Below are 18,510 nucleotides of genomic sequence, written 5' to 3'. Positions count from 1 at the left end.
CATCTAATGTATATATTTTTATTCATTAATTTACATCAACTATACAGTTCAAGTGGACAAATGAGAGGACCGTAATATTTCAACGCACCAGGGAAGGGTCCACTAAAATAGAAGTAGCCTATGAATAGAAACACCCATTGGTGTGGCGCTGGACTGGTGACATTTAACCTCTCTGACAAAAGAGCATTATGACAGATGCGTGACCATGTATCTCTTTCAATGGTTTGTTGAAATGGAGCAGAATGTCAGACTTGTGCCATTTAAAGTGAAAGGTACAGGGAGGCAGGAAGGAAAAGGTTAGATCTCGTCAACGAAGGGTGTTTTTACAAGGTTTCCACTGGACGCCATGGTTTTCTTGCCGGACACAAACGTCTTTGCAGCCTGGAAAAGAGTAGGAATTAAGATAAAGAAAATTTGTATTCTGCACACAAACACAAGAAAACTACAACATTTTAATATTTACCATGCGATTACACAGCATGAAATCATACTCACTTATGTATAACCTTTCTTGTATCATAATGATAACCACAAAGTGGGTCTGAATCACATGCCACCATGCATGTCCAGTACAAAGTCCAGGCTGCGCCTGGACTTTGAAATCTGTACCACCAATGGACCACTGAAATCTGTGGTTGGTTAGTCTAAGGATCTGCATGAGTGGTCAATTCATGTCTAACTTTTTTGTGTTTTATGTTGGGGTGGTCCTTTACCACTTCTCAATATATTGTGCACCTGATGACGGTTTGATGTCTCTCTAATCGGCTGGCTATTGAAAGACTATGAATGAAATAAGTAGTCCATCCCTAATATTTCTTGAAATATTTGATTAGTTATTGTACATGACTGCCACTTGTGTTATGACAGCCACATTGAAGGCAAGTTCTGTAACTTTATTGTATCAAATCCTTGATTGGGTTTTACTAGTTACTTAGGTAGTTAGTTACTTTTCTATTAAACTCAACTAAACTGAAGCAACCACAAGCAGCGAGAGGAGTGAAAGCTTACATTAGCAACATCAGTGAGGGAGACATTGTCGATGTTCTTAGTGACTGTGTCAGGAGTGAGGTAGACTCCTCCAGACAGGGCCTGGGAGCCCATAGCATCTATCAATCCTTCAGAGGACTCCAGAGACATCAGATAGTGGGCCTTTAACTTGTTCCTGCACCAACACACATAAAAAACAAATGCTCAGACGCCTAATAAAACTTCATTTATATAGCACCTTTCCAAAGTGCTCCATAATGGGGCACAAGAGGAAAATAGCAAACACATAACAGTAAAGATGAATCAAACAATAGTGGTGGGAGATACATGGGTTTGAATATGTTTAAAGATGATAATTGTTGCAGATAATTTCACTTCAAGGAAAAGGTTGTTCCATAGTTAAGAAGAAACAATAAAAGCAAAATTACGATTTAAATTTAGTGAAATTGCATCACCAACGAATGCAAAGAAATGGCAGAATATAAAACTAGAAAATATATTTTGGAACCAAAACATCCAACAAATGACGTATCACACAAATCAGCTAACAGCAATGTGTACTGTAAACCACACACAGTACAGCGTCCTTAGACTCACTAAATTGAGAAATGATGCAATCATGTCACCCTCCGGGGATCCTGGGATGTAATACTGTACTCAGTACTGTACTGCTAACGTTGTTGAAGTAGGACTCATAAAATGTCTCTGGGACTCATCTAAAAGACCACCCCTGGATCCCGGGACCCATTACATTGAAAACCTATTTACATCACTGCAACAGTAAATACATGTGTTTTAAGTAGAGTTTCATACTTGGCCTGGGTGAGGTCAGCAGCAGTGACCGCACCATCAGCAACAGCTTTCACCTGGGCCACAGCAGCTTTGATCACCTGGAGAAACAGGAGAGCATGGACAGGTCAGTCAGCATTTAGCAATGGTTCTGCTCACCTCCAGTCCTGTAGGTTATTATTCCAACCATCTTATTAGGGACTCATTTAGGGATCAGGATACCAGGCAGGGGTGGAGCTTGCCCTTCCAGCATATGGGTGCAAGTTAGTGAAATCATATTGCAGAAGCTACCTGCCTGTGTGGGTGAGAAGGCTATGTAGGGAACTATATTTCCGTTTGATTGTAATTAATATACACATCAATGGAGCCGGCCTAGACTTAGAATAGTGAAATACTCACATCACCGGCTGCAGCAGATTGGCAGATTGTGTAGACTCCAAACAGACCAGAGTCAGAGTAGCTTGCATTGAAAGCAGAGACCTGCACACAACAATAGAGAAGAAATGAGAAAACCATAGGGTTACCTTAAGACAGGGGTGGGCAATTACTGTCTTAGTATATGATACGGTTGATGATGATGCGTGTTTGGTCGTGTAAACTAATTTAATTTGATTTATTTTTATTTGTTTATCTCGTCTATCTATCCTTGTTTTATATTATGTTTTTTGTGCTCAATTGCTCATACATAATGTCCATGCATACGTATTCTGTTGTTGCCGTTTGTTTTTTCTGTTTGTAAAAAAAATATTACTGTCGTAGCAAAAATATCCGATCTACAAGCTCAAAACGTGCCATACTGCGACGTGTTTTGAGCTTATTTTTGATAATATTTGAAATGGAATCCTGAATTATTTTTTATTTATTTTTTTAAGATATTTTTTTGCGGCTTACGCCTTTATTGATTTTTTAAGGGATAGAAAGTAGGCTGACAGGAAACGGGAGAGAGATGGGGGGATGACATGCGGTAAAGGCCGTGTCGGGTCCGGGAGTCGAACGCGCGGCACACCGCGACTGGATCACCAGTCCGGTGCCCAGACCGTTACGCTACGGCCTGGGCCATCCTGAATTATTCTATTGCTAATTTTGAATTGGAATCCTGAAAAGTAGCCATTTTATTTAATTTCAAATGTATCTAGTTATAGTTATGTTTAACTTTATGAACTAAATACAAATTTTAATACTACTCATTAAGCTACTAATTTAGACTGTAAATTAGTAGCTAAAGCGGGTCATGTTTGCATGTTTGGAATTGTTTTAGGATTTTCTGCCTTTATTGATAGTATCAAGTGAAGAATGACAGGAAAGAGGGAGAGAGAGAAGGGGAGAGACATGCAAAGGTCGTGATGAACAGGACTCGAACACGAGACTCGCTGTCAGGCCAAGGCCTATATGTGGCATGCGCCTGAACCACTTGGCCAGCAGGTGCCCCGCTGGCCAATACATATCAGTATTCAAAGGCCACATTAAGTGAAGATGGGGGCCCAGGGCCACCAGGTGAATGCCTTAAGATAACATGTCAGAATGCTAAACTTAAATGCAACCACATAGGTATCCACTACCAAAGTTATTATAGATTCTCATCCATCTCAGCTGGGTGAAACTGAAAGCTGAATTTCCCCCTGCAGGACAAAATGTATGCCCTAGTAGTAAGTAAATAAAATAAATCAACAAGTCTTTGTGAAAATAGACTCAACTCCATTTTCCATCCAAGTCCAACCCATGGCTGTGACATTTAGTTATGTGTCAAATTCAACGGAGGGTAACGTATGAAAATCCCCAACTGCAGGCCACTCACGTCAAACGGGTCACTGGTTGCCTTGGAGACGCCCTGGGTGAGTTTGCTAGTGGTGTTGGAGCCCCTCTTGATGTGTGGGCCTGCCCCCAAGATGTGCTGCAGCACGCTGAAGGCCAGGGCCTCCGGGGACCCTATTATTGCCGACTGGCTCACCAGTGCACAGTGGACCAGGCTGTTGGAGTTCTGCTGACGCAACTCACCTACAGAGACACGAGGGAGGAAATAGTTGAGACAGAGTACCGGTAAGTAAGTAAACACACACAAGCGCCACTGACGTCATCATATAGTGCAAGAATTTATTTAGTCCATTTCCCACCATTTTCATGCAGGTTTGTATCTTGCTTTGTGTGTCTTACGTTGTTGTTGCTGGTCTGTTATGTTGCGTTTCTCGAACATAAGCAAGCAACTAGCGCCTACTGTACATTATAACGTTACCACAGCAACCAAAGCAGGTAGGCTGCGCATTTGCGCAATGTGGCTCTGAAGTCCAAACACACAGATCCTATCTGATTGTACTTCCAAATAACAGTCAAGCCTAAAGATCAGATTTGAGAAAGGAATCGAATTTGCCTCTAGTCTAAACAGGGCGACCCTAGAGAGAGACTCCATAACAACGCTGACCTACAGAGAAACTCGACAAGAGATGCCCCTAGGCCGGACAAACACAAGCAGAGTGACCAGACAGAAATCCAACTGGACTAAACCAAATTATAACAAAACAAAAAGAAAGATAACAAATTGTAGTATTAACCCAAAACCAGAGCAATCTGGAATGCTATTTGGACGTAAAAACAGTGGCTAGTACTAACTGATCCGAAACTAAGGAAAGCCTTGACCATGCCTACACTATAGACTCCGTCTGTCAAAGGCTGCAATCGGTAAACCAAAGGAAGACAGACTTTGCATCCACGGAACACAAAGCATGGTGGAAATGGTGGAAGTAAGTTGCATTATGACTGACTCTGTTTACAGTATTCCTTTATTCTTTATTAATTGTACATACATAGCTTCGATTGTCTTCTTTCACACTTGCTTTGGCGATATGATGATGCGATGCACGAGTGCAGACTAGCAAATAGCAACTCGGATAGCTGCTCTCCATCCCTCCTGTCCGTATAGCAGCAGGGTCTTTGAGCTAGCTGTCACAATGTGTCTATGTAGGTGGTGCACCTCTTTCACATCATAGCAGTGCCTTGGGTGGCCCTGTTAGTTTGCTCCCCAGCCATTCCTTTTGCCTGACAGTACCGTGCCAGCTTCATTCTTCTCTCCCTGACCCTGACCCACAGGAGGCTTCTATAGAGGTTCACGTTTCCGACGTGGTCTGCCCAATCCCATGTGATGTCAAGTGCCATTAGTAGCATTATTGGAACCTTGAATATAGTCCGACTAGCTTGTCACTATCATCTGCACTGCAGGACTCAGGACCACATAGGTGCCTTTGCTTTGGTATAATAAAGGCCCTTTTAATTGAGATTGAGTGAGAGAGATGGAGAGACAGAGGAAAATAAAGTGGTGTGCAATAATCCAGTGACACTCTAGCTAGCCAGTGTATGTATGTAATATACAAATCTGACACAATATGACACCAACATGTTTGTATGTTGGCGGTGTTAAATTCCAACCGGAATATATCTGTTTTTCCACCTCTCTGGGGACAATCACACAGAGACACGTTGCTAGAAATGCATCAACTGTGTTCCTATGGTACATGCCTAACATGTGCTCCTCCTTTGCGTCGCCTTTACCTAGAAGTTTTTAGATGTGATTAAAAGCTAACATATTCGCAACTTTTCACCACTCCTTCTGGTTTGATGCTGGTAATCTAATGTCATCTAAACATGTGGTCTGTGTGTGGCATCACTGTGCTCACCTCCACGGTACTGGGACATAGCTCCTGTGGTTCCAAGCCCACTGCGTATGTTGAGGAACTGCTCCCCCACCTGCCTCAGCACAGCATGGTCCACACCTGGATGGAAAAACAAAATATTTATAAATGTATTACCACCATTAACAGGTTCCGTCCATCCGACGTGTCCACACGTCCTACGGAATCCAACCGACGGGTTGCAATGACGTGCATACGCGTACAGGTCCTAGTGCATCTTCAATGATATCAGACGAATAATAATAATATTCAGATTTTTTTCTTTTTTTTTCTTTTTGAGTGGGACTCTAAGGCCCATACGCTTCACTCTTCATTCATGTTCAGAGTAAAACCGGCCATGTCTTCCCCGGCACCCCAGAGCTCCTATTTTGAAGGAATCCCGGGAATGATTGCGTTAACATAAGTTACTTAACTTAGTTTCAATGTATAATTAACTACATACCGATTTCATATAACAGTAACGAGCTACCTTAGTTTCATATATTTTTCTTTTCTCCACATATCTTTGTGTAACTGTCAGTGAGACAAATTCCAGCCGCGCTACTACACTTGGTAAGTAAAATGATTCTGTCATCAACCATCCACCAGAGGTTTGGCTTATTTCAGAAGTCAAGCTAAGTATTACTTCCAACAGTGTCAGATACTGGTAGTAACAACCCCTTACCAAGTCCAACGAGAGCCATTCTCGCACTTGTGAAATTGTTCTGGACATATTGGTGCATCTGGGGAAGAATGCAGACATTACAATGTAGGCATCACAATGATAGAAAAACATAATGAAGTACTATTGACAATGTAGATATTTATGCAGAGGTGAAGATCTACAGTGTGGTGTCTCACCTGCTCAGAATGGATGTTGCCGACCATGTGGTCTGGACAATACAGGGAGTTAGAGAGTGCGTTCTTGTAGGCAGCTGCATGCAGACTTTCGATCACAGCTGGAGGAGAAACATAAGAATATGAAGTAGTGTTTTGATTTTGTGTACTAAAGCTGCTATAAGCAATCATTTTAGAAACATTTTAACCCATTCTGACCGGGCACCCATTTTGGTGTCAGCATCATGTTATGCTTTAGCTATTTAAAAATAGAAGAACGACTGTGACATTTTTAGAATCTGATCTCAGGTCAGAATGGGTTCATCAGACCAGTGTGTGTCCGGCGGAAACCTCGTATGAATCTGATCTCAGGTCAGAATGGGTTAATGACCTTTTTCATTGTGGTATTCAGACAGCCAGCAATGGGTAGAACTCTTCCAAAGAAATGTAGTCTCTGTGGCACATCTAGCAGACGCAATCTGCATTCAAAGATTTGCCTTGAAGCTTTGTCATTGGTCGATTTGCCGGTCTACTTCCTGATTGGTTAGTCATTGCGACCAGGTTTTTTTCAACCAATGACAAAGCTTCTAGGAACATCAGCCCCTAGATGTGTCACAGAGACTCAGTGTTCTGCCCATTGTGTTCTGCCCATTGCTAGCTGTCTGAATAACATTTTTTGACATTTTATTGCTTATAGCAGCTTTAAAATAAAAAGTAAATCGTAAATAAACCAATAATGACTTAAGCCTTTTACAGAATTGGACTTTTAGAATAATTGTCAAGAAAATGAATGCTGGAGAATGAATTAGCACAGACCATTCTGTGGGCTCTGAGCAGCCAGGGCCTTGTCCATCTTCACCCTGGGGGTGAGATCTGACACTTCCCATGACCTGAACTCTGGTGCTGTGGTCACATTGATGAGGTACTCCATCACTGTATCACTGTAAGGAAGGAAAAGTTTACTTTGCAACATACTAACTTACAGGCAAAATAGAAATAACTAAGAAAACTAAAGATACATTAATAAATGGGAAGGTGAGCAGAGGAGAAAATGTTGTCCACTATGAGACTGGCTTGTCTCCTATGAAGCTTTTGAAAAGAGAAAATGCCTGGTTTGCACTAGGAACTGTGTACGTATTGTCTTCAAATCAAAAGTAACAAACAAGTTGTATGTGTAATACTAGTCAGAAAGAAAAGTCATTATCCCTGGACTCACATGTCATCCCTCAAACAGTCTACAGAGTAGACCATGTTCTCTCTGGTTGCTGTCACACTGCAGGGTGAAAACACATGTTAAGCTTAAGCATTATATTTGTGTTGTATACGCACACATGAACTACATGAACAGGTTTGTGCTTAAACAGACAGACAACAGTCACTATTTTATATTCTTCAGAACTAATTTACTTGCATTTATTCTACACCGTGAACCAGTGAGTTTGTTTTGTTGTACACGTATTCAAGGTGACAACTAGACTAAGACCATATAGGTTGAGCTGAATAGAAATACTAACCTCATGCTGCCTCCCACTGCCTCCACGCCACGACAGATTCTTAAGGCTGAAGCCCCTTTGGTTGTCTTTGGGGTGGGGTAAAGTGCCAACATTGGTCATTGGTCATAGGCAACTCGGATACAACTTGCATTAAACTTTCAAACAGAAAACTTTCAGTTCAGACTACGAAAAGAAAGATTGCTGAAGACCCGTTTGTTAATTAATAAGATATTTGATTTTAGAGGTGTTTATTTTATTTTATTGAATCCTACCAGGCTGGCAGCCAATCGCAGGAGGTGAGCAACGCCCACATTTTCAGGGGTCTCATATCGACAGCCGGCCCCGACAAACACCCCAATCTTGGAGGCAGGGGAATAGTTCTCCAAAGAAGCGATGACCAGCCCACTTGGCAGTTTGGTCACCTAGAGAGAAAGCATGTCAATTTAATGAACAACTTTTCCTACAACTTCTCTACTACATTGCATGATCACTGCAATGTTGTCAGTCACGGCACTTTATCTCTCAACCAGTCAATAGTAGCATCATAGGGATCAAGGAATGTAACTTCACTCTACAGATACAACCCGCTGAATGTATCTGAAAATTGTTAAATGAATGGCCAAAACATCAAGACTAAAAACATCCCAGTCCAACACACATACCGGTAGTCATGTTTTTTAATAAGGCTGCAAAAACAGCATCCTTATTCTCAGGCCAGACACAACCACACAACCAAACCCAACATCCCTTCTCCCGGCCCAGCCCTTCTCCACTATTCCCCACACATACATGGACATCCTGGCAGGAGTTGGCAGCTCCTTGGGAGAGTTTGAGGCCAGCTAGGGGCTGGACAAGGGACTGGCCTTTTCTGGTAGCCGCATAGCATCGTCTCTGTGGAGAAGAGAGAGAAGTCAACACCCACTGACCTGCGCTTCCTGCAGCTCAAACTTTACATGGTCGGCGGCCCCCGTGAACTCAACCTTACGGGCAGCTTGTGCCGCGTAAAGCCTCGTCTGAAAGAAAACATAAGAAAGATAGGCGGTGGTGCTGCACAATTCTTGCTCAAATGTGAATCTCGATTTTCCTCCACAGGAATTGAGATCACGATTCACACACGGTTCTCATATTTCATATTTCTCATAAATATCAAAATATTTATTGTCTTTAATCTGTAGTGGCTGGCTGAACATTACAACATTCAAAATGTGGCATCTGGACTCTGGAGCAAACTACTGTGGCTTTAAACAGACAAAATCAAAGTGCTTGAGTCTCTCTCTTGTAACAAAAAGATAAATGTAACTAAAATGAATACAGCCAACTAGTGCTGCACGATTGTTGCTCAAATTTTGAATGAGATCGCATAGGTCCTATGCAATAGATGCCATAGGTGTCTGAATCTAGGTCGCAATCTTTATTTTCCGATTTATCTTGCAGCACTAATAGGTGGAACATCATAGTAACTGAATTAACTGAAAAAAATAACTGAATTATTTTTTTAATCTCGAGCCAAGATGGAGGGGGGGGGTCTGATTAAACACTTAATACTTTACTTCACATTTAACCTGTAAACTTTACAATGCTGAACTTGACGCTGATGTGACGGTGTGACGATCGAGGAGCTTTGACAGTCAACAAGCCTTCTGGTAAAATATGACATCACGGAACTTGGGTTGTGTACTGTTGGGGCCGGTTTAAGAATGATCAAATCAATGTACCACCAAGCTGGAGAAATATTCCTTATTTTTCTACCTTGCGTTAAGTTAATATTAGATTTGACTGAGTGAACCCTTGAGGACAAGGTGTGTGACGTCTAGTATTGTAGGATTCGTATGACATTAGAGCATGTTGGGGAAACGTTCAAATCAACCGTTTAAAAAATGACGAAAATGGAGTTTAGAACAAGTGGCGTTGGTTAGACTGAACTGTTCCTTTGTGTTAATATAATGTTTATTCCTTACCGATAGTTGACTTATTCCCCGAATCCCCTTCATATCCCCTCTCTCCTTCAGACAGGACGATAAAACAATATGGCTGACCTGAACGTCCTACCCAGCATTCCAAGCACGTTGTGGTCTTCCTCGTTGGCTTTAGTGGCGGGTTTGACGAACGTGCGCGCCCCTTTGCGACGAGAAGAAAAATGGTCGTGGACGTGTACTGTAGTTCCAGTGGTAGTCAAACTTTTTTGGAACCACCTAAACTTTAGAACTAGGTCCTAACCTAGTCTATGGTCCTAACGCATGGTCTTCAACAGGGGGTCCGGGGTGTAGTGGGGGTGGGGGGAGCGGCATCCTCCCACTTCTAAAAGGAACACGTACACCGGGACCCATATAGGATTGGTTGATTGATTGATTGATTGATTGATTGATTGATTGATTGATTGATTGATTGATTGATTGATTGATTGAAGTATTTATTAACAGTTTGCAGAATTACAGAGTAGGCCTACATTTCAAGCACAACTCAAGGAGATGATCTGAGTGGAGCCCCCAAATATTTGTCAAAGGAGTAAGGACCCCCCTCGAAAATAATTATAAATTGTCTACTCTAAATCTCTGAAAATACACATGAACATGAATACAACATATTATTAGCAAAGATAATTAAGTTGCATGGGGGGGGGGGGGGGGAGAAAATGTATACAATGGGTTATATGTAGTGGTCCCTTCCGTCCCTATACTTGCTTGTCTTTCTCTCAGCTAAAGGGTCATATTTGTCCTATAAAACGTTGAAGAGTTGAAGACCCCTGATGGCCCCGACTTTAGTTGTATTTAATGGTCTGACTGTCTGTCAGCAGATCCAGTCATCCAGAAACATAACCCACTGACAGTATATTTCCTGACATAGGCCTAATGGTCTAATATGACAACTTACTATACGAAGTATAGAGCACCGAAGTCTGACGTCACTTTCAGTAGAGGGCGTCTGTCCCCAGGTTCATGTATTTGTTTAGTTGCATTGAAATCCCCATTGAGGGCGATTTGAGATCGCCTCATATAACAACTGTGTTTGAAAAATAAACATGTCACCCCGGCCGCTTCACTCATATGGATATGAAGAATCAACTGACTGAGAGAAAACGCTAATGTTACTGCTGCTGAATTAGTTAGATTTTCGCTAGAAGCAGACTGTATCATATATGAGTGACTGACTGTTGCAAACGATACAGAGACACCTTCCCGAAAATAACGCCGAGACAGCTTGTTTATTTTTGGACCACAACGCTTATAGTAGACGATATTAAGATCACCCCATGTTATTCTCCATAGAGAAATCACTTCCGCGAACCAGGGGAATCGTCGGGATGAGCGAGTTACGTCAGGACTTCGGTGCTCTATAGCATGACATTTTAACAACACACACACACACACACACACACACACACACACACACACACACACACACACACACACGTGTGTGTATGCAATAATAATAATAATAATAATAATAATAATAATAATAATAATAATATACACAAACACACATTCCGGTACAGCAGAGAGCGGTAGAGAGGTTCACACAGAGCCTGGGGAGACAACCGAATAAGAACTTGGAAGCCTGTGTAAGCGCAGTGAGTGCGCATGTGTTCTCAGAACGTTTCACACACGCGAGTGCGACTCCACAGTTGACTTGCATCTTACCTACGTGCTGCTCTAGTCTAGAACTCGTAAAAATATCTACAACAGTTTATTACATTCATTTGTTGGCGTTTCTCTCAACATTCCTACAATTCCAGCTTGTGGTAGTTTCTCTCTCTCCAGTGATCGCAATTAGTCCTCCGTGAAGCATTTCGCCGAGAGGACAGAACATCTTGAACACCGAGGCCACCATGGTGAGTTCACGTAGGAGCTAACAAAGCTAACCCATGGAACCGGCTAATGGTAGCAAAGCACCTAGGCATATTTAAAGTACTTTATCACTTTCAATTTGAGGGATGGGGTGTTCTAGTAGTAGACACAGCCAGATGACTCCATTTGTAAAAGTAAGTTGACTTTTGTGTAAACTTTCAGACTGACGCTGACGTGAATCCCAAGGCCTACCCGCTGGCCGACGCTACACTGTCGAAGACCATCCTGGACCTCGTGCAGCAGGCGGCCAACTATAAACAGTTGAGGAAGGGAGCCAATGAAGGTGAGCAACTTTTTAATCTCTTAAAAACGAAGTGGCAGTGCATTATTTCTATTTGCATAGCGTGGCTAGATTGAAACATTGAAACAAACTAAATGGCTGGTGTTAAAGTTGCCATGTGGTGCTAGCCTATCTGAAATAGGCCTACATTTACTTGTTGCTATTATTTCAAGCCATTTATGACATGACAGTGTTTGTAGGGGCTGGGGGCAGTAGTTTATCTGGTGTTGTGAGCTTGTACAAATATTTTCACTTGATGTGGTTGTGACAAAGTGGTTAATCAATTTGTGGATTTATATATAAAAAAAAAATCACACCCATGTGAAATGAGGGGCGCTCTTATTATACGTGCATCATCTCATGAACGATTCAATTAAATGATCCCTTCATTATCAATGGCATTTAAGGTTTTGTGTTGTCATATTTGAGGTTTTCTCCCTGGAAATAAAAACGCCTGGGTTTGCGAGGCTATATTTGAGGCACATATGACCTAATTAATCCTTTCATTGTCAATGGCAAATATGAGACGTGTGGCAACAAAAGCTGTACATGTGATTGTTTAGCCGATTTGCTCGTCTGATGACGTACATTTTCCCTTTATTGTCAATGGCATTTAATGTTTGTTGCCACAAATTTATGTCATATTTGAGGCACATGACCTAATTCTGTCCTTTTATAAATATGAGACGTGGGGACAAAAGCTGTATATAAAACACCCAACGATTAATCAAAAGTTATGGATTAATAGAATACTGGTTAAGAAAATAATGGATGGTTGCAGACCTAGTGTACAGTATTACACTTCACACGATATCCTAAGTTCCTAACCATGCTGTTGTCCTGTGTTCCACAGCCACTAAAACCCTGAACAGAGGCATCTCTGAGTTCATTGTGATGGCTGCTGATGCAGAACCCCTGGAGATCATTCTCCACTTGCCACTGCTCTGCGAGGACAAGAACGTCCCCTATGTGTTTGTCCGCTCCAAGCAAGCCCTGGGTCGTGCTTGTGGGGTGTCGCGGCCTGTGATCGCTACCTCAGTCACCATTAAGGAGGGCTCACAGCTCAAGCCTCAGATTCAGGCTGTGCAAATGTCCATTGAAAGACTGCTTGTGTAATTGCCTTACACACTGAAATTGTCTCTTTGAAAGGGACAATTAAAACGGAATATTCCTTTTGTTTTTTACTTCAAGACATAGACAGTGGTCACTTTATCTGTTTTCAAATTATGTACTGCTGTTCTGTGAATAAACATTTTGTTTTTGTTACATTTGTCTTGTCACTTAAAATGTGGCTTTTGTTTTCTTAACTCATGAATTTTAAAGTGAGAAGTAAAAACACTCAGTGATAAAAGGGTAATGGTCGTTTTATTTAACACAAATTGCAAAATCTGGTAAAACACTAGGATGTACACTGCACTGTGAGCAGCTGTGTCTCCGTGCGAGCACACATTTTCTATGTGTATAATTTTACAAATATAAGGCAGGGCTTTGGGGGGTGTGCCACACTGCCAGCTAGGTCAGGAGATAACGAGGGTTGCATGGCCAAAAAAAGTTTAGAAAAGCTGGTATAGATGGTATGCGTCATACCCAGAAGTTATGTGGGAAAGTGTGTGTCAGGGGGACTTTTCTGGTGTTGACAGCCAATACAAAGTCCTATCTGATTGCCACTCACTTTATGCATGTGCACACCTACTTGTACAATGTATGCATGGGATGTCGCAAGAGAAAAGAGAACCGCTATATTAACACTTAACCTGTTATAGATTTGTTTTTACGTCCGGACACGCTGTTAATTCAGTGTAAAATACATGGACAATGAGAATTGGCAGCTATACTGTAGAAACAATTATACAAATGGCAGACAAGAAAAATCCACATCAATGTAAATAAGATTTATAAACCAATGGGCATATTAATTTGGTGCAAATTGGTCTACACAATTTCATGAATAAGTGCAATGAAAGCCTTTCAGTTGTCACCACAAGGGGGAATACTTGTTCTACTGTAATTTTGGCCCCAATGAAGAATCTCAGCTTTGATCTAAATAACTTTAAATACATAATGAAGTACTTCTCAATCACATTCTTTACTTAGGTGTACAATAACTAAACCTGGCCAGGAGGAATGTAACCCTAGACAAGTTTATAATGAACTGCTGACAGCAGTGAAACAACACTTGGAAGGCTGGTAGCCTGGTACAAAATATGATTAAAATATTTGATGGCTAGCATCAACAGACTATATTTTTCAACATTAATGAACCCTCAAAGGCGAGAGTATTCCGTAATACAACTACCTGCAAATACCCAAAGTCACTCAATGATGATGGCTGACTCAAAGTTTGGGTTTGTTCTCCCATTGGTCCAACACCAGCTTTGCTGACACTGCATCCTCCACTGCCATCCCTTTTGTACAAGAAAATAAGAAAGAAGAGACAATCTGATTTAGACTGCATGTTCAAGCAGTAGTCAGACCGTTGTTCCCGCATGTCGGACTAATGCTCTGTCTGAATTACGTGCAGATCCCAAACCCTATACTTCCTTACCCAGGGGTCTGTACTTGGACCCCTCCTTTTTTCCCTCTACGCAAAGTCACTGCTGAAAATCGATAATACATAAACTCACAATGCGCATTGCGCGGATCTGCAATTTTCACTGAATCTTTGTCTTGGCAAAGACTTAGGACGCTAGAGTCCATATGGTTAAGCAAACAAATATAAAACCTGAGGTGTATGTTTTAAGTCTAGAATACTATGAAAGTAATTACACTTATACATGTGAATTAACTGTACATGGGAAGGTGTAATTGGAAGGACAAGCCACAGGGAGGGAGTACAATAAATGTCTCACCAAGGGATTTGAATACAGTTGTCTTCTCTCTGTGGGCAGGTCTGACTCCATTAAGAACCTCTCCAAGCTCTGCAAACACCTCAGCCTATAAAACGTGCGCGCGCACGCACACACACACACACACACACACTTTTAACAAAATATTATCTCTTAAAGGGATAGTTCAGATTTTTTTAAACTTAAACTGTATGAAATACTTGGACTAATGCTCCGTCAGAATTACATGCGGTCCCCATATTAAGTAGTTCCGGTCATTTTGTGGGGGGCACTGGGCCCTTTGGGCGTAGTGATATGGACACAAAAAAGATAGTTCTGTGTGATAGAGGGGTAATAAATGAACGAAAGTTGCACTAATATTTTAGAAATAGGTCAACAATACAAATTACGTTAGTTTTGTGGATTAATTTACTTTCAATGCATATCCCCCTGTGCCCCCCACAAAATGACCGGAACTACTTAATATTTCACCAAAACCAGAGCAGAACACCCACCACGGTACTCGGACAATCAATTAATACAGTTGCAACCACTATATTAATGGCAAGTATTTCATACAGCTTAAGTTTTAAAAATCTGAACAATCCCTTTAATGCACGTCACACTTTTAATTTAATTTTAAAAATTGTACACTTTCTTCTCTTTCATTAAAATCTTCATGCCAAAAAAACAACCACATACACACATTGTTATATTATCATTTTTAGTCTGACATAAAAAATAATATAACACTGACCGACACAGCTTTTTTAGATGGTGATTCTCTGAATTCAGTTTTCATTCATTACATTTGAATAACAAAACATAGAAACAATACTCACCCCAGATAGGATGACATCTCCAGACTCAGCTACCGCACCCTCCTTACTGTCCACGTACACCACCGATCCCCTCATCAACTCATCGTCCAGTTCCCGCCAGCCTGGACTGCAGGCTCCCACAGCTGTCCAGTCACATGGGGGGGAGGGGGGGGGGGTGAAGGGAACAGGATGATTCAGCCATGGAACCCAGCAATGGTGTGCATTCTGTGCAAGGTACTTGAAGACCGGAAGTCAAACATCTCCCTTTTCCAAGGGAGATTCCCCTTTGGATGAGCGGTAGATGTTTGATTTCCTGCACAGAAGACCCAGGCTCAAATCCAGTTGGTTACACAATCAAGCGCACATGCATGCCGTACGTGTATCTTTGTGAATGCATGACATATGCATATTGAGTCTCACCTGCCACATGGGCTCCTGGTTTGACCCACCGACCAAAAAGGACTGGGTCAGTGGCGCGGGTTACAGTTACTATGACATCTGCTCCCCCAACTGCCTCCTCCACTGTGTCACACACAGTCACAGGTCCACCGACAGATCTCGTAAACCTCTCTGCACTCTCCCTTCTTATGTTCCAGATGCGCACCTATGAAGTTGTCAAATAGTCACTGTAGTACAGTATATCCACCCCATATTTGTGCCTCAGCTGTGCTTTCTGTAACCATATACCTCTTTGAAAGTAAAGAGCTCTGTGAAGACTTTGTAGTGGCTGATGGCCTGATAGCCTGCCCCTAGGATGGTGAGCACCGAAGCTCCAGCTGGCATCAGTAACTGCAAAAAATGTGTACATTTCAAAATTTTACTCATGTGCCGTTATCATCACATATACTGGGAGGGTATGTTTAATAAACAGTAGTTTATTAGTATAGTTTACTTTGGCAGAGATGGCCGAAACTGCTGCTGTCCTCATGGCAGTGATAACTTCTCCATTGATAACCTGCAGGAGGATAGATAGATACTGTAAGATTTCATGAGTGTGCTATTTATGCGTTGGTGAGAGTTGGCGTCGAAGTGTCCTTGAGCAAGACTCTGAACCTCCGAACCTTGCTCCTGATGTGCAGGTAGGTTGGTGTCTTGCATGGTTTCCTCCGCCATCGGTGTGTGAATGGGTGAATGTAATGCACAATATATGTAAAGCGCTTAAGATAAAAGCGCTATATAAATGCACCATTTTGGGGCACGGTGGCACAGTTGATAGTGCTGTCGCCTCACAGCTAGAAGGTCCTGGGTTCGATTCCCACTCGGGACGCTGTGGGTGCTGGCGGTGTCTCTCCTCCTCCGCGTCATCAGTGCCCATACCAGAGGCGGGGTTGGCGAAAGGGCCTTTCTGTGTGGAGTTTGCATGTTCTCCCTGTGTCCCCTAGGGTAGGTACCCTCACAAAAAACATGCAGTAATCCTGGTCTCTAAACTGCATCCCCCTGGCCAGCTGGGGCGCCAGATGGAGGGGAAAGGAACTGGTTGGAATAACGTGTTCCTTCCACGCGCTACGTCCAACCAGGGAAACTCCCCCCTGTCAGGTGTAAAGGAGCAACTTGGACACTTAGGCATGAGTTCAACTCCGTTGCTCTCCCCCTGTCCCCCATATATGGGGACTAGGTTGACGGAGGGTGTGCAGAGCCCAGGGTCACATTAGATCAGTGGTTCCAAAACTGTGGTGCATGCACCCTTTGTGGTGCGCGAGCGCCTTCTAGGGGGTGCGCAACATGAAAAGTGGTGCTATGGTTTTATTTTAAATATATTAACATATTATGCCAATATATGGCAAGCAATGCAGAATATAGCCTATGCTGCATATATTATGCCATATTCATATATGTGCATATATGTGGATAAAAAGGAAATATATGTCTCTATATAGCTTGTGGGGGGGGGGTGCATCAGCTAGGTCGGGAGGTAACAGCTAGGGGTGCATGGCCAAAAAGGTTTGGGAACCGCTGCATTAGATAATTGACACAGGGGTGAAAAATGGGTTACAAAATCGTGGCATAAAAATTATACAAAAAATAAATAAATGCACCATTTTATGCAAATACCTATTAACGACCAAATAATATGCACATATAGTATCAGTATGCATTAACTAATAAACCAACAAAGTGGAAAAAGCAGCACTCCAAAATAAAATATGCAATTTCTCCTTTATTGACAATGCAGATCGACTCACGCAAAAGTGAGTGCTGATTTTTCCACTTTGTTGGTGAAACATGAATTCTGAATTACTGTAACATTGTTATAGACAGAAATATAGATAATATGCTATGCATGCATTATTTGGTGAATCAGAATCAGAATTCATGCTTGCAACATGCAAGCACCATAAAAAATTGTTTCATCCATCATACTCACAGCTTTTACATCCCCATGTTCTGCATCAAACACGAGTACAGTTGACTGTGTGGATGGCAAAGTTGACCCGACTTGCCGATTGTAAAAGCACACCATCTTTGTGCACAAGATTCCTTCCTGCTCCATGTATGCAGGCATCAGCCCCAAAAATCTGTCAATCAGTTATCGAATGCATTTAAATCAATACTCTTAACAATGTTGCGTGCGTCTGTCTCTTAAGAATTGCGAGTTTAAACTGGAATAACTTACCCATTGTATTTCTGTAAAGGAACAGTGCTGCGTACAGGCTGGATCACTAATGCACTGTCTCTTTTGGAAAATGTCCCCAAAGCTACCTCCAGACGAGGAACGAGATCTTTGTAGTGCAACAGCCTTTCAACTTCAGCTTGCCCGATAAAAACAGGGCCGTTAGCCATGGCTGGCTGCCTCGCCGCACACTGTCACAGAGTGTGGTTCTGAACAGTCACTGTGAGATTCTTTCAGAGCCGTTTACAGCGCTGCGCTAGTAAGTTGTTAGTGTGTCGACTCCAAAGGTCGGCTGATTCCTGCGAAATATTAGCCCAGCGAGTTGGAGACGCGCACGCACACACACACACACACACACACACA

The 18,510-nt window shown here is 42.1% G+C and overlaps 3 protein-coding genes across 4 annotated transcripts; 1 reads left to right on the top strand and 2 right to left on the bottom strand.

Moving 5' to 3' along the window:
* Positions 1–4: 4 nt before the first annotated feature.
* Positions 5–9,819, bottom strand: uqcrc2b (ubiquinol-cytochrome c reductase core protein 2b). 2 transcript variants are annotated; one of them, XM_083787074.1, is made up of 14 exons: positions 9,724–9,819; positions 8,692–8,778; positions 8,038–8,187; positions 7,787–7,851; positions 7,489–7,545; positions 7,089–7,213; positions 6,297–6,394; positions 6,121–6,178; positions 5,442–5,537; positions 3,572–3,771; positions 2,176–2,256; positions 1,801–1,877; positions 1,009–1,162; positions 5–381 (listed from the first exon to the last, which is right to left on the bottom strand). In XM_083787074.1, the coding sequence occupies exons 1-14, from the start codon at positions 9,754–9,756 to the stop codon at positions 298–300; spliced, it is 1,365 nt and encodes a 454-aa protein (XP_083643200.1). In that variant the 5' UTR covers positions 9,757–9,819; the 3' UTR covers positions 5–297. The 2 variants fall into 2 exon arrangements, with proteins under 2 accessions (XP_083643200.1, XP_083643199.1); XM_083787073.1 differs by lacking the exon at positions 8,692–8,778 and adding an exon at positions 8,555–8,656 and having other exon boundaries at positions 9,724–9,781.
* A 1,538-nt stretch (positions 9,820–11,357) lies between these two features.
* Positions 11,358–13,156, top strand: snu13b (SNU13 homolog, small nuclear ribonucleoprotein b (U4/U6.U5)). The gene is made up of 3 exons (XM_083787752.1): positions 11,358–11,594; positions 11,773–11,893; positions 12,744–13,156. The coding sequence occupies exons 1-3, from the start codon at positions 11,592–11,594 to the stop codon at positions 13,004–13,006; spliced, it is 387 nt and encodes a 128-aa protein (XP_083643878.1). The 5' UTR covers positions 11,358–11,591; the 3' UTR covers positions 13,007–13,156.
* A 450-nt stretch (positions 13,157–13,606) lies between these two features.
* Positions 13,607–18,424, bottom strand: crym (crystallin, mu). Its single transcript, XM_083786959.1, has 8 exons — positions 18,151–18,424; positions 17,902–18,052; positions 16,429–16,491; positions 16,224–16,325; positions 15,957–16,140; positions 15,558–15,679; positions 14,740–14,824; positions 13,607–14,295 (listed from the first exon to the last, which is right to left on the bottom strand). The coding sequence occupies exons 1-8, from the start codon at positions 18,315–18,317 to the stop codon at positions 14,225–14,227; spliced, it is 945 nt and encodes a 314-aa protein (XP_083643085.1). The 5' UTR covers positions 18,318–18,424; the 3' UTR covers positions 13,607–14,224.
* Positions 18,425–18,510: the final 86 nt, after the last annotated feature.

This window comes from Protomyctophum parallelum (genome assembly GCF_964188405.1).
Source record: "Protomyctophum parallelum genome assembly, chromosome: 17".
Classification (NCBI taxonomy): domain Eukaryota; kingdom Metazoa; phylum Chordata; class Actinopteri; order Myctophiformes; family Myctophidae; genus Protomyctophum; species Protomyctophum parallelum.
This window is presented reverse-complemented; position numbering and strand designations above follow the sequence as displayed.

Bases quoted from the DNA above. Each gene is read 5' to 3' on its own strand.
- crym (XM_083786959.1), bottom strand. From the start codon at position 18,317: ATGGCTAACGGCCCTGTTTTTATCGGGCAAGCTGAAGTTGAAAGGCTG. The intron at 16,326-16,428 runs GTAAACTATACT...CATTTTTTGCAG, and splicing joins TTTCGGCCATCTCTGCCAAA to TTACTGATGCCAGCTGGAGC. The intron at 15,680-15,956 runs GTGAGACTCAAT...GTGACTGGACAG, and splicing joins ACCAGGAGCCCATGTGGCAG to CTGTGGGAGCCTGCAGTCCA.
- snu13b (XM_083787752.1), top strand. The intron at 11,894-12,743 runs GTGAGCAACTTT...TGTGTTCCACAG, and splicing joins GAGGAAGGGAGCCAATGAAG to CCACTAAAACCCTGAACAGA.
- uqcrc2b (XM_083787073.1), bottom strand. From the start codon at position 9,756: ATGAAGGGGATTCGGGGAATAAGTCAACTATCG. The intron at 7,546-7,786 runs GTTAGTATTTCT...TTCACCCTGCAG, and splicing joins GCAGTGGGAGGCAGCATGAG to TGTGACAGCAACCAGAGAGA. The intron at 382-1,008 runs GTAAGCTTTCAC...ACTCTTTTCCAG, and splicing joins CCCTCACTGATGTTGCTAAT to GCTGCAAAGACGTTTGTGTC.